Raw genomic sequence first — 15,818 nt, 5'->3', positions numbered from 1 at the left:
TGTCTTCTGCCTTTTTTTTCTTTTGTAATCAGACTTTTTCCTTTAAAGCAATAAAATGTTTGCATTCTTGAATTTGCTCTTTATTCTTCACAGTGTTTTTTTTTTTTTTTTTTTTTGATGTGACTGTACTTGAAGTTTCAAGTTGCCTACGTACCCTTGGTTGAGGAGGGATCAAGTCATGACGTAGTTCAAATGAGTGATGGTTTTGATGATGATTTTGCCGTACACAGTTTATGCTCTTGCGGGCCAGGAGCGTGGCGCGTTTGCTTTAGGGGTAGTAGCGCTTTAAAAATCTGCCGTTGATGGGGCCGATCTTCAACCCGTCTTCTGCCATGATTAAGTAGGGGCCATTGGTGTAGATCTCTTGTATTACGTAGGGTCCATCCCACTTTGATGTGAACTTGCTTTTTGTCTTATGAGTTGTAATGATAGGCCTACGCAATGCCAACACGAGATCTCCGGCTTGGAAAGACCTTGGGCGGACTTTCTTGTTGAATGCCTTGGATAACCGTGCTTGGTAGCATTCCAAGTGTTGTTGAGCTTCGAGCCTTTTCTCATCCAGTGCTTCCAACTCCTGAAGGCGCAACTTTGCATTTTCTTCATCAGTCAAGCCTTCTTGTATAGCCATCCTTAGTGAGGGAATTTGACTTTCGAGCGGTAGAACAGCTTCTACGCCATATACGAGAGAATAAGGTGTAGCTTGGGTAGGAGTCCTATGTGTAGTCCTATATGCCCAAAGTGCTTCACTTATTCTTTCATGCCAGTCTCTCTTTGTTCGGCCGATTACCTTTTTCAGGAGGTTGCACAGCGTCTTGTTGAATGTTTCCGCGAGACCGTTGGCTGGAGCATGATACATGGAAGACTTGTGCTGCTTGAACTTGTATTTGTCGCAAAGCTCGTCCACGAGTCGGTTGGAGAACTGCTTTCCGTTGTCAGTGATAATGTAGCGAGGCACCCCATATCGGTGGATGATATGCTCCTTGATGAAACGAACAACAGTTTCCTTTTTTACTTCCCTTAAAGGTATGGCTTCAGCCCACTTGGAGAAGTAATCTGTTGCAGCTAGGATGTAAGCTTCCCCCGCAGATGACTTTGGCGTAATTGGTCCTACAACGTCCAATCCCCATGTGTCGAACGGCCATGAAGCAACTGTAGGGTGTAATGGTTCAGGCGGTTGATGTATGAAGTTGGCGTGGAATTGGCAGGCTTGGCACCTTTTGGCGTGTTCCAGGCAGTCATTCACCATGCTCGGCCAGTAGTAACCCATTCTTTTAAGCTGGAAATGTAGCTTTGGTCCAGATTGATGTGCCCCACACACACCTGAATGTGCTTCTTCCATGGCTTGATTAACTTCTTCCTCACCTAGGCATCTCAGGAGCAGTCCTTCAAAAGAGCGTCGGTAGAGTGTTCCTTTGTAGTAAAGGAAGCGAGGTGCTCGTCGACGTATTTCGGAACGGTGTCTAAGATCATCTGGAAGCTTTCCGTGCTCTAAGTAGTCGATCAGCGGCTGTCTCCACTCTTCAGCATCGACTGGAAGTACTGAGATGACATTTGTATCATCTAGTGACATTTCATTAACGAGCGGAATCACCCATCTTTGGCAAATTGGCACGTCTGCAACTTCATCTTTTCCTAGTGTCATACTTGAGGCTAGATTGGCGAGAGCGTCTGCCATTTGATTTTTCTTTCTTGGCACATGTTCTAGTGTCACAGCTTCGAACTTTTGTAGCAGTTGGGTCGCTAGCAGGAAGTATGGGACGAGATCATCTTTCCTCACCTCATATTCAGTTAAGAGTTGATTGATTATGAGCTTGGAATCGCCATATACCTCAAGAGCTGTGATTTCCATGTTGATCGCCATTTGGAGCCCGATGATCAATGTTTGGTACTCAGCAACATTGTTGGAGCATAGCTCATTCAATTGGAAGGAGTAAGGTAGTATTTGCCTTTGTGGTGACATGAATACTACCCCTGCCCCCGCTCCGTCTGCTCGTGCGGATCCGTCGAAGAACATCGTCCATGTCGGGAAAATATCGATGTAGAACACCTCTTCGTCAGGCAAGTCGTCTGAGATTTTCCAATCAGCCGGGATTGGATGATCGGCAAGGAAGTCTGCTAGCGCTTGTCCCTTGACGGCTTTAGCTGGGACGTAGATGATCTCATATTGATTAAGAATCAAAGCCCATTTAGCGAGTCGCCCTGTCAAGACTGGCTTAGTCATAATGTATTTGACAGGGTCGGCTTTAGCAACCAAGTGGATGGTGTAAGCATGCATGTAATGTCTGAGTTTCTGAATGGCAAACACCAAAGCGAGGCACATCTTTTCTATTGGGGAATAGTTCAACTCAGCACCGGTGAGAGTTCGACTGAGGTAGTAAAGTGCTCCTTCCTTTTGGGATTCATTCTCTTGCGCCAAGAGTGCTCCAATTGAACTTTCCTGAGCAGCAATATACAATATGAGTGGTTTCCCGGGCACAGGTGCCCCCAGGACAGGTGGACTTGATAAATATTTCTTTATGCTTTCAAAAGCATTATGGCATGCTTTGTCCCATACGAATGGAACATCTTTCTTCATGAGGCGACTAAATGGTTGACAACGCCCTGCGAGGTTGGAGATAAAGCGTCTGATGAAGGCTAGCCGTCCTTGTAGACTTTTCAGCTCGTGCAGGTTTCTTGGCTCGGGCATGCTTTGAATGGCCTTGATCTTTGATTGGTCTACTTCAATACCACGGTGCTTAACGATGAAGCCGAGGAATTTTCCAGAGGTGAAGCCAAACGCACACTTTAACGGGTTCATCTTGAGGTTGTATTTTCGCAGCCTTTCGAACACTATTCGCAGATCCTTCAAGTGGTCTGATCTTTTCTTTGTCTTAACCACCACATCATCTACGTAACATTCTACGTTTTTGTGTAGCATGTCATTGAAGATTTTCTGCATTGCGCGTTGATACGTAGCTCCAGCGTTCTTTAGACCAAAGGGCATCACCTTGTAGCAGTAGATACCTTTTGGAGTACGAAAGGCTATTAGTTCCTCGTCTTCGAGGGCCATGCGAATTTGATTGTACCCAGAAGAGTCATCCATGAATGATAATGCCTCATGGCCAGTGGTTGCATCCACCATGATTTCAATGATTGGCAAGGGGAAGTCATCCTTTGGGCAAGCATCGTTGAGGTCCCGAAAGTCTACGCAAACACGTATTTGTCCTGATTTCTTAAGGACAATGACGATGTTGGAGATCCACTTGGGGTATTGCACTTCTCGAATAAAGCCTGCTTCGATTAGCTTGTCGATCTCGACCTCGATTTGTGGGATAAGCTCAGATCGATAGCGTCTTTGAGTTTGCTTTATCGGTCGTGTTCCAGGCCTGACCGCAAGATGATGAACAGCAACGATAGAGTCCAGGCCGGGCATTTCTTTGTAGGTCCAGGCAAAGACGTCTTTGTACTCTAACAACAGCTGATAATACTCCTCTATCTCATCTGTACTTAATAATGCACTTACGAAGATAGGCTTTGGTTCCTTGCTTGTACCTAAGTTGAGTTCCTTGAGATCATCGACCGTGGCTTGCCCCCCATCTTCGAGCTATGGTGGTGCAGCAGTGACATCTTCCTCGGGGATTTCGTCTTCTTTACCTTCTTGAACCGTGATGTGGAAAACATCTTGGATCTCCTCTTCAGTGTTGTCTTCTCGAGCTTGTTGGCATAAGGATTGTCTGGTGTCGTTAAGCCTCTTGAAGACAGAGGTTCGGTCTTGACCACCAATGCGATTAAGCACTGAAGTTCTGGAGCTTGAATGGCTCATCCTATCGAAGACCGACGTCCGAAGGGAGGGTTTAGGCTCTTCTTGGTCTCGTTCAATGCTCACACTGATGTGTTGAGCGCTAGTGTTTTTCGCTTTGTTTGAAATCATCACAGGTGCATTTGGTGTGAAACCAAGTCCGGCTTTGTTGTTGTCAACTCCGTAACCATGCTCCTTCAACTTCTTTTGAGTTTTGGTGAGGTTACGTTCTTCGTCATTGACAGTGTTTGAAACCTTCTTTCCAGCCACCGCAGAAGAAGCGAAGTCGTACCCGGCCCTTGACATGAGTTTGTAGGCGTTAGGGTCGAAACCTTCCTCGGTCTTCTTGGTTGGAAGAAAGCTTGATTCCACCTTCTTTGGTAGAGCTTTTATGAAGCCTTGTGGTAGTCTTGCGACCTTAGCACCCCCTAGCTGTGTCAAAGGCAAAACTGCATTTGTCTTGAGCAACTTCAGATTATCCGCGTGCCACTGTGTGTCGGCTTCTCTTGTTCCAGTTTCGAATGGAGATTGACCATTCTTTCTTCTTGACATCGGGATATATCGAAATATGGGTGCGTTCGGTCCTTCTGACGGCATCCTATTCCCTTTGGTTGTTGCAGGTTTAGCAAACTTGTCATCGTCTTTGCTTGAAGATGGCACAGCCTGCTCTTTTTGCCTTTTAGGCATGACTTGCCACTCCTGCTTTTTAGGTGCTGCTTTGCCCGTGGATCGGATGTCTTCCGGAAGGGCTTCGGGTACCATGTCTTCATCCATGTAGAACTTGGCGTCTGCAAAGTGTGATTCGGCTTCGGTGAATGGCTTGGTATCACCTTGGATCACCTTCACCCCTTCTTGATAAAATTTTAGGCATTGGTGAAGGGTGGACGGCACTACCCCATTTGCGTGGATCCAAAGTCTTCCTAAGAGCAAGCTGTAGGAAGTTCTTGCATCAATCACGTGGAATATCGTGCTTGATTTGAGCTCACCCATGGTCATCTCTACTCGGATCATGCCCATCGCCTTTTGTCCTCCTTGGTTAAAACCTTGGATCAGCAGACGGCTCAGGGATAATTCATTCACCTTGATGCCGATTATAGTCATTGTTGATTTTGGCATGATGTTTATGGCCGACCCACCATCCACAAGCATGCGGTTGACTTTGTATTCCCTTATGTACCCGGAGACGAAGAGAGGACGGTTGTGAGGCTTTGATCCCAACAGTAAGTCTTCGTCAGTGAAGTTAATTACGTCATGGGTGGCACAACATGTGGCACATTCATGTGGCTGAAGCTTCGAGCCTTCGTCGTTACTTTCTTGCATTTCGTGGTCATCGGGACCTGCCAAGACTGCTGCTAGTGCTCTTCGCATCTTTTTTGGCAATGGTAGCGCTTCCTCGATGCTAAAATGTGTTGGCAGACCTTCTCTAGGTGTAAGGGTCTTTTCTAACTCAGTGGCGATAGCTTTGCCTTTTGAGGGCTTTTCTATTTCTACTTCAACCATGTGACAGGCCACAGTAGTGCACTGTTGAAAAAAGTCATTAGGGAAGTATTCATGCAAGGAAACGGGAATGCGTGGCTCCTGCTCCGTAGGTTCCCCAGCATATGTTGTCTTATCATGCTTTATGTTTCTTTTAGGCTTCGCATGGTTGCGGCCGTGGTGATTTCTTCTTTGTTCCACCTTTGGTTGTACGACTCGTGGTCTTGGTTTCCTTGTCTTTTTGTAGGTTACCAACATCCATCCTTCTTCGTCATTAGCATGTGCATCTTGGTCGCTTCTCTCCAGTGATGGTTGTGTAGGAGGTGTCGTGCAACTTGAGCATTCACGGGAATGGCCAGGTGTCGTTTGGAGAGGCACAGGATTAAACGATCCAAACGCAATTGTAGTGGTATGCGTTGCGGCCGTGTCCTCAAAGTCGAGCTCAATTTGCCCTTGTTGTGCTAGCTTCATGATAAGTTCTTTGAGAACGAAGCACTTGCCAACAGGATGGCTCACAATACGATGGTACTTGCAGTACCTAGGATCGTTTGTGCGATTCATTTCTTCAGGACGCTTGCATTCGGGTAGCTCAATCACCTTTTTTTCCAGCAAGTCATCTAACATGGCAGCCATGTCAGAGTCAGGAAAAGGGTACGTTTTCTGTTCCAACTCTCTCAAGGTGCTCTTATATCTGTCTTGGGTGCGAGAAGGCTCACTTGTCTTTATCTCCTTCGCTTTCTTCTTGGAGGAGATCTTGATGGGCGCTGAGGAGGTCTTGATGGGCGCTGAAGGGGTCTTGATGGGCGCTGAGGAGGTCTTGACGGGGGTAGTGTTGACGGTGAAAGCTTCCTTAGCGGGCTTCTTCCCGGTCTTGTCTACATTTGGGGCGAATACTTTATCCTTATTAAAGTTAGCAATCGGCTCCTTTTTCCCGTGATTAGCGATACTCAGCTCCATGTCGTGGGAACGAGTTGCTAGCTCTTCGAATGTTCTTGGTTTTATGCCTTGGAGGATGTAATGTAACCCCCAGTGCATGCCTTGAATGCACATCTCAATGGCAGAGGTTTCAGAAAGCCGATCTTTGCAATCCAGACTTAAGGAGCGCCATCTATTTATGTAGTCGACGACAGGTTCATCTCTCCACTGTTTCGTACTGGTCAGCTCTAGCATGCTTACAGTACGACGAGTGCTGTAGAAACGGTTGAGGAATTCCCTTTCTAGCTGGTCCCAACTGTTGATAGACTCAGGTTCGAGGTCAGTGTACCAGTCAAAAGCGTTACTTTTCAGCGAACGCACGAACTGTTTGACGAGGTAGTCTCCCTATGTCCCAGCATTGTTGCAAGTTTCAATGAAATGGGCGACATGTTGCTTCGGGTTGCCTTTTCCATCGAACTGCATGAATTTTGGGGGCTGATAACCCCTTGGCATCTTCAAAGCATCAATCTTCTTGGAGTAAGGCTTTGAGTACAGTACGGAGTCGTGCGAGCTTCCTTCGTACTGTGTCTTGATAGTGCTTGCGATCATCTCCTGTAGCTGCTGGATAGAGAGAGATCCCATGGATGCCATTGCTTGGTCTAGCTTCGGTTTCTCTTCAACTTTCTCCGCTGGTGGCTCCTCTTCTTTGTCGTCTTCTTTCTTTAATAGGCCAATATTTGGGTCGACTTTCACGTCGGGCAGCGCATCTAGTTGGTTGACAAGTGCGGCAATTTGCAAGTCCTTCTCTTCCACAGTCCGTGTGAGCTTTGCGATTGCTTCATTCATCTGAGCTAGCTGCTCCTCGATTGAAGTTGCTCCAGTGGTCATGACTTGCATGGTTGTACTGCCGCTCGAATCAGCGTCGGAGAGTAGGGACTCTGAGTATTTCCTCGGGCTTTCCCCCCTTGATGCCTTTAGCGAGGCTAGGGTGATCACAGGCTCGTACCTCAGGTGCTCTTGTTCCTTTGACAGAGTTAATGCAGGGGCGGAAGCCGCAGCAAAAAGAGTTCTTGCCTTACTTCGGGTTATGATGCTCGAAATATCACCACTTGCGGCGATGATGTTCTTGTTCTTTGCTTTGATTGCAGAAACAGCTTGATCCTTTCTTGATGCCATTTGCGTTTTTCGATGATTTGAGGATAGAGATGAGAGGTAGAGAGGTCCCACCGGGCGTGCCAAATTTGTAAACACGAAAAAATTCCTGAAACAAGAAACAAGAAACCGTGTACAAAATATATTTTTTGTGTTTAATGATTTTTTGGGTTACAATCTCTTTGTAATTTGATCCTCTGATTCTATCTTCGTAGGGTGAAGGTTTGTGGATGAGCTGTTGATCCAAAGGGCCGTCGGGGCTTGATCTAGGGATGAACAGTTGATGAACGGATCTTCGAGGGCTTTTGGGCTTGATCTTGAAGAAAAATTGGATGTATGGATTTCTTCAAGGGCTTTTGGGCTTGATCTTGAAGGTTGATGGATGAGCGGATCTTCAAGGGCTTTTGGGCTTAATCTTGAAGAACGATTGGATGTGTGGATTTGTTGAGGTTGTTGATCCAAAGGGCCGTTGGGGCTTGATCTTAGGATGAACGGATGATGAACACTTTCTTCAAGGGGCCGTCGGAGCTTGATCTTGAGTCGGTGGAAGTTCTTCAAGGGCCGTTAGGGCTTGACCTTTGAAGGAGGATTTGACGAAGAACGAAGAGTGTTTTCTTGATCCTTCGGGATTTGCTTGAGAGCTTTAGAGTTTCGAGGCTTCAAGGTTTTGGTGTGATGTAAATTCCCTTCTTTCTTTCTTTCTTCCTTTCTTTTTCCTTCCCCCCAAAATGAATGCCTTGGCTTCCTATTTATAGAATTCCAAAACTTGATTTTTGGATTTAAATAATCAGATGAAATAAATCATTTCTGCCAGGTAATGACATGTGTCCTATTTGATGACTTTTCCAATTTATTTCAATTTTTCGTTGAGTCACACGCTACATGTAAAATTTATGTGACACGTGAGCGTTGAAATTTTAATTATTGGTCAACATTCACTTCACCGAAATTTCGATGTCCACAATGACCAACTGGTCTTTGCATAGCCAAGCATCATACTCCGGTGAGGTAGTCTCAGGCATTGGAATAGCACCATTAACATAACCAAGCTTTGATCGTCCTCCCAGAGCAAGAGAAACTGCTCTCTCCCATGGAAGATAGTTAAACTCATTTAGCAAGACAGAATTAAGACGTTGATTTGGGTTGATATCAATATCTGAGTGTGTTGATGGTGGAGTAGCATGAAAGCCGTCTCCTTCCAAATTTACTAAGCTTTCTTCAGCCATGATTGAAGGACAAGAAGCTCACAAATCTCTCAAGAGAACACCACAGAGACAGGCCGGTTAGGGACACTGCTCTGATACCATATTGAATTTTGAATGTCTATATTTGTATATGTGTGAAATTGTGTAAAACCAATTACAAGGAAAGCTCATATAAATGAGCAAGGAAAAGAAACGGGAGGAGCCGAAAACAAGGAAAAGCAAAACATAAAAAAAGAAAAAACAAAGCATGAAACATGGAAGCATAAAACATGGAAGGAAACATGGAAAAGTAAACATGAAAGGAAACATGGAAAAGTAAAAGTATGCTTTCTTCCAATAGGGACTATTTTCATCTTGGGTAGCCAGTTTCGGCCCAAGATGGTGTTATGGGGAGTTAGACAGTCCATAACATAAAGACTACAAGATAATTATAGGTTCCCCCTTAACCGCTAGTTTCACAATTCTGAGTGATCGAACAAGAGCACCATTGAAGGTATGCAGAGTAGTCTTACTCAAGTTGAAATTATCCATAATTCCAGTCTTCTCGTCTCTTCTACTTCTTTGAAAAGGATGCTAACTCCGGATATGTTGCCCACCAGCGCGTACCTGACCATGGCATCCGAGATTTGGACCTTTATGACCAAGGCTTGTTTATGGGGACCACCATTCTGGTCTAGTTGCAAACTGCATTTCTCCCATTTCTAGTATTGCCTAGATGTTTTTGTGCCACATATATGCAATTAACGCCAACAATTTTTTTCTTCATCAGCCCTCAATATTTGGATGATTTCCAATTACGTATGGGCTTCTTATGAGAGGTGTTGGAAGTCTGACTGTGGAGCGCTACACAGGGGTTCAGATTAACAATTTTCGCTGGAGTCTGAATGTACATTGCCATGACAGATGGTTCTTCAAATCCAAAGACAGCATCTTCTAGGGCTTTTCACGCATCTTTTGAAGTAAATGAGTTTCGAAAGATCTTCCATTTGAGAGGCCCTCAAAGCCTTTCAAATTTTGTTAACAGAGACATTAATCCTCATCAAAGTTGTCTAGACTTAGGGCTGGTTTGGTATTGTTGTGCTTTGAAAAAAAACTGCTTCTGCTGTGCTGTGAGAATAAGCAGCTGTGAAATAAAGCAGTAGAGTGTTTGGTAAACTTTTTTGTAAAAGTGCTTTTAAAAAAAAAAAAAGCAGTATTAGAATGTTTGGTAAACTTTTATGTAAAACAGATGTGAAAAAAAGCCGGTTTTTCAAAGCTAGGTTTTGCAGCTTCTTGTTTTTGGCTTTTTTTCATCCAAAACTGTGAAAAAAAGCTGAAGCTGAGTGTTTACCAAACACAAAAACAGCTTCCAGCTTTTTTTTATAGCAGCTTTTTTCAGAATCACCTCAGTACCAAACCAGGTCTTAGTCCATGGTAGGGGTGACTTCACCAACAAGGGTGTCGATGTTCCCCGGTATGGTAGAGTCGCATGGGTATCAATTTGAGGCAAACATAGTGGCGGTGGAGTGATTTTGAGGGAGGAATATGAGTTTACTCTTAATGAAAGTACCAATTGTTGAAATCAAATTCGCACACCACTATTTGTGAAGCTTATATTGGTCGAGAGAAAGGCCTTTTAGGATATGGAATCCGTATTAAATTGGGAGAATCCCTAAATATATATATAGATAGATATTGTTTCCTTTTAGGAGTTTGATTATTTGCAGCACACACCAATTCCTAGATTGTAAGAATATCCAAGAATATAGGAAACTTATTTGATCCCTATTTGGATCAAGATTCCATATCTTGTGAAACAAGAATGGTCAATCTCAGCGTAGTCGACAAACTTTTCCTACTTTCTCATAACACAAGATGATGGTGACATCGCTAGTCCATTTGCTCAATTTGATCTGAGTTGTTGGGTCCATATCCGGACTTCTAAGGTATACGTATTCTAATCCGTCTTACTCAGGCCCTAAAAAATCATGGTCCCACAATACCAACTATAAGATCTTATTCAACTTTGACCTAGATGCTAAATAACAATGGAGATTGAAGAAAGACAGAGCACTAATATTTTTTTTATATTAATCAAATTTTATTGAAAAATAAGACCATTACAAAAATTGGAGTTTACAAACACATTTATACAACTAGCTACATAATCATGTTTCAATTAGCAAAATCTAACAAACTTCTTAATAACAAAATTTGCAATTCTTAATTATTCCCAATTCTCTGTGATTAAGGTAATCACATTCCATAACACAACCACCACCACTTAAAACTATTTATCATCCCTGCCTTCTCTCTCTTCATGCCTGATCTCATGCCTCATCTCAACTAATTGACTGGACGATGATTTTACTTTAAAGTTGGCGTCCCTAGTTTTTCGATCTCAGCACAATGATTTTACTTCGCTCTATTTCGTGATTGCGCTTTTGCTAGATAACCGGTTTCATGGTTAGATCCAAATGGAGACGGTGGCAGATTATGGAAGGATAGACACTAGGCATGTCTTCAGTAGACCAAGCCAATACATTTTTATTTGCTTGTAAGAAGGCAGTGAATAGCTCTTTTGTCACGATCTGATACCTTTGATTTGATTATGGCCTTAAGTTCGGGTTTGTCGGGATAGAAACTTAAGTAGACATCATCCTTATCTGCTTTTGATTTCGAAGTACCGTCATACTGGGGTCAAGGGTCCATGTCGAATTCCATGTAGCTTGTTTCTTGGCCCCCAGACTATGGTTGCTATGCGGTTTTGTCCATTAGAGCTAAGAAGCATCATTCTCCTTTTCATATCATATTTAGGCTTTCTACTGAGCAGCAGTAAACCGTGACCTTATCTCTCTTAGTTTCTTTTATCCCTCAAAGTGTAGGATATCAAAGTAGTTGATGGTGCGACGACGGGACTGTTTTCATCTTGGGTAGCCAGTTTCAGCCCAAGATGGTGTTATGCGGAGTTAGACAATCCATAACATAAAGACTACAAGATAATTATAGGTTCCGCCTTAACCGCTAGTTTCACAATTCTGAGTAATCGAACATGAGCACCATTGAAGGTATGCAGAGTAGTCTTACTCATGTTGAAATTATCCATAATTCCAATCCTCTCATCTCATCTACTTCTTTGAAAATGATGCTAACTCCGGATATGTTGTCTACCAACACGTACCTAACCATGGCATCCGAGATTTGGACCGTTATGATCAAGGCTTGTTCATGGAGACCATCATCCTAGTCTAGTTGCATGCCGCATTTCTCCTATTTCTAGTATTTCCTAGATGTTTTTGTGCCCCATATATACAGTTGACACTGATAATTTCTTTTCTTCATCAGCCATCGATACTTGGATGATTTCCAATTATGCGTGGGCTTCTTATGAGAGGTGTTGGACGTCTAACTGTGGAGCACCACGCAAGGGTTCAGATTAGCAATTTTCATTGGAGCCCGAACATACATTGCCATGACAGATGGCTCTTCAAATCCAAAGACGACATCTTCTAGGGCTTTTCATGCATCTTTTGAAGTATATAAGTTTCGAAGGATCTTCCATTTGAGAGGCCCTCAAAGCCTTTCAAAGTTTGTTAACATATACATTAATCCTCATCAAAGTTGTCTAGACTTAGTCCATGGTAGGGGTGACTTCACCAACAAGGGTGTCACTGTTCCTCGGTATAGCGGAGTCGCATGGGTATTGATTTGAGGCAAACATAGTAGGGGGTGAAGTGATTTCGAGGGGAGAATATGAGTTTACTCTTAGTGAAAGTACCAATTGTTGAAATCAAATTTGCGCACCACCGCATGTGAAGCTTATACTAGTCCGGAAAGAAACCTTTTAGGATATGGAATCCGTATTAATTGGGAGAATCCTTAAATATATCTAGAGATGGATATTGTTTCCTTTTAGGAGTGTGATTATTTGCAGCGCATGCCAATTGCTAGATTGTAAGAATATCCAAGAATATAGGAAACTTATCTAATCCCTATTTGGATCAAGATTCCATATCTTGCGAAACAAGAATGGTCAATCTTAGCATAGTCGACAAACTTTGCCTACTTTCTCGGAACACAAGATGATGGTGACATCGCTAGTCCATTTGCTCAATTTGATCGGAGTTGTTGGGTCCATAACCGAACTTCTAAGGTATACATATTCTGATCCGTCTTGCTCAGGCCCTAAAAAATCATGGTCCCACAATACCAACTATAAGATCTTATTCAACTTTGACCTAGATGCTAAATAACAATGGAGATTGAAGAAAGAACAGAGCACCAATATTGTTTTTATATTAATAAAATTTTATTGAAAAATAAGACCGTTACAAAAATTGGAGTTTACTATCACATTTATACAACTAGCTACATAATCAAGTTCCAATTAGCGAAATCTAACAAACTTCTTAATAACAAAATTTGCAATTCTTAATTATTCCTAATTCTCTATGATTAAGGTAATCACAGTCCATTACACAACCATCACCACTTAAAACTATTTATCCTCCCTGCCTTCTCTCTCTTTATGCCCGATCTCATGCCTCATCTCAACCAATTGAATGGACAACGGAAGACATGTGAGTGGTTCGACAAGGGTAGGTGGGTGACGAAATGAGGAGTGACATAGTTTGGGTTGGCTTGGCATATTTGGTAGAGTTGACAACGATTAATTGGTGGCTGATTACAACGCGGTTGGACAGGTTTGCAGCAGTGATGGTGGTGATTTGACATAATTACTCTATACGGGTCACATAGCCAAAGGGAAAGAAAGGAGAGAGAGAGAGAGAGAGAGAGATGGAAAAAAATGAGAGATATAAACTGAAAAAGCCGCTAATAATTATAGGATAAGTCATTACCCATTTTACTCACCATACAATATGACAAAATAAAAACAAGACATGTGTTCATATTTAAGTTTTATAACAAGTAACCAAACACCCTATTCTCTTATCTTATTAATCATGTGAACAAACAGACCCCTTCATATTTTCTCCAACAAATCTGCACATCTTCCATGCCATGGCAACCATGGGTTCTCTTCTCTGGCGACCCACATCTCTATTCGCTTTCTTCTACAACAAATGCGACTCGTCATCCTCTGTGGTGGACGACGAAGATTAATGAAATGATTAAGTAAACCATTGCAGAAAAAGAAGAAGGCGCACAAGACGACAGCATTGAACCGGAATTCGAGATCATTGTCGTCCTGGTCATTGATGGTGGAATGAGGCCATGATCTGAGACGCTGAGCCATGGCTTTGGCGGCAGGGATTTGATTTTTTTGTCACCATTACACCGAACTCACAGGCCTTCGGTAGGCTTGCTTCCTCTTTTGGTTTGAAGAAAAATTACTGGACAATGTGAGGAAGAAAGAAAAGGGTGTTTGGTTGGTGGAATAGTAGAACTGTTGTGTTTAGTTAGGGAGTTATGAGATGGTTAAATAATGACAGATGTTATTATATTATTGGGCCGCCCAACATAAAGAGTATAATGGGTACTCATCAGTGAGTACTCAAGTATTGTCCATTGTTATATGGGTATCCATTACCAAGAGGGATGAACATGGGTAAATCCACATATGAGATGGATTTGAGTAGACCCACTGAGAGAAACACATGGTGTGTGCTTTTTTCAAGAACATTTTGAAGTGTTTTTCTATTTTCTAAGAAACACTTGCATTTTTATTAAAAGTTTCCATGTTCTTCTAAAATAAGCGTTTTTATTGAAGATGTTTTTTTAAGTACAAGTGTATTTCAAAAACACAATTCCAAATGAGTCCTTAATCGTGTTACTTTGCTTATGGGTTTTCCTAAAAGATTTGGGACCAACATTTTCATAAAATTTTGTTTAGTAAAACAGTAAGCAAATATAAATGAAATATAAAAGAGGGATAAATGACACCATATCTCAACCAGCCACGTACACTAAACACTAAATTTTAATGTCGTATCCCTTACCTGTCATATAAGCTCCACACCCTCCCCCCCCCCAAAAAAAAAAAAAACTAAAATGTCTCGCGCCTCAATCTCACACAGAACATGTCACCAATCAAACTGAACAAATTGCTACTCCCACCTTACAAACACAAAATGTATTCAAGACGAGAAATTTTTGCATATCTCGAAAACACATGAGATCCCATGTATCAATTTATATAAATGGATGACATAAATAATATGCCTCACTTCTAATGTAGGTTGATGAAAACACAACTATGTTATTATCTGAGTTAAATATTAAATGTGAGGTCACAATATTTTAATGTACAAAGTAGGTGAGGTTATAAATATTGGAGTACTTTTTTTCGGTAACAATATTGGAGTATTTGTTGGAGCTTTTCGATCCAATATAACGAATGTCTAATTTTGTTTAACAAGCGTTGGATTGTATGGAAGGGCTTTTGGTAACGACGTACTTAATGCTTTGAATCTGAACTATCGTAAATTTTCAAATAACATCATAGAACGATCATGTTTTGAAGTATTTTAGATTAAAATTTGATAACGTTATGGAACGGTGTTACAATAAACGCTTTAATACCTACATTGAAGAAACTCAGGACTCAGCTGTAACCCAAACTCTGCTCACTCACACCTTTCTCCACTCACATGTGAACCTGGGCCCCCCTTGCTCTCCATCCGACCCCCAAAACAAGACAAATCTACCTCTAGATTTCTCGCACTAAACCCCAGCACCTCCCCACCCCCCAAAAAAAAACTTCTGTGATTTTCTCTCTCTAGGTTTTTCCATGGCTTCTCCAACTGCAGCCACTCTTTTCCTCTGCTCCCTCCTCATTTTTCTCCATTTGGGTCCTCAAATCCAAGCTCAAATCGACAAGACCAGCTTGAAGCTAGTTGCGGAGGCTCTGGAGTGGCCGACCGCCACAATGTCGCCACTGTACGATGAGCTCGAGGAGGCAGACGATGAGGACGGCGAGGACTTGGAACTGGACGTGGAAAACGGGTACGCTCGCAGATCTCTGCTCTGGTGGAGGACGAAGTACTACATTTCGTACGGCGCGCTGTCGGCGAATCGCATCCCCTGCCCGCCGCGGTCAGGGAGGTCGTATTACACCCACAGCTGCTTCAAAGCCAGAGGCCCAGTTCGTCCTTACTCCAGAGGATGCTCTAGGATCGCTCTATGCAGACGATGATGCTGTTGTTTGCTGGGTAATTAGTAACTAAGTTTTGGGTATTAGTATTCGAGGTTGTTATAGTTCATGGCATTAAGCATCTACTTGTTGCCGCCGCTGCAGAAGTATTAAAGTGTAATGTGGTTTGTTTTAAAGAACTAATTATGTTTGTGAGAAA

At 42.7% G+C, this 15,818-nt stretch overlaps 1 protein-coding gene across 1 annotated transcript; it reads left to right on the top strand.

Annotated features, from left to right (window-relative positions):
* Positions 1 to 15,178: 15,178 nt before the first annotated feature.
* LOC137717878 (protein RALF-like 34) lies at positions 15,179 to 15,818 on the top strand. The gene has a single exon (XM_068457378.2). The coding sequence runs from the start codon at positions 15,257 to 15,259 to the stop codon at positions 15,659 to 15,661; it is 405 nt and encodes a 134-aa protein (XP_068313479.1). The 5' UTR covers positions 15,179 to 15,256; the 3' UTR covers positions 15,662 to 15,818.

This window comes from Pyrus communis, chromosome 15 (assembly GCF_041283825.1).
Source record: "Pyrus communis isolate YQ-2024b chromosome 15, ASM4128382v1, whole genome shotgun sequence".
Classification (NCBI taxonomy): domain Eukaryota; kingdom Viridiplantae; phylum Streptophyta; class Magnoliopsida; order Rosales; family Rosaceae; genus Pyrus; species Pyrus communis.
Note: the sequence above shows the minus strand (reverse complement) of the source record. Positions and strands in the feature narration are given on the sequence as shown.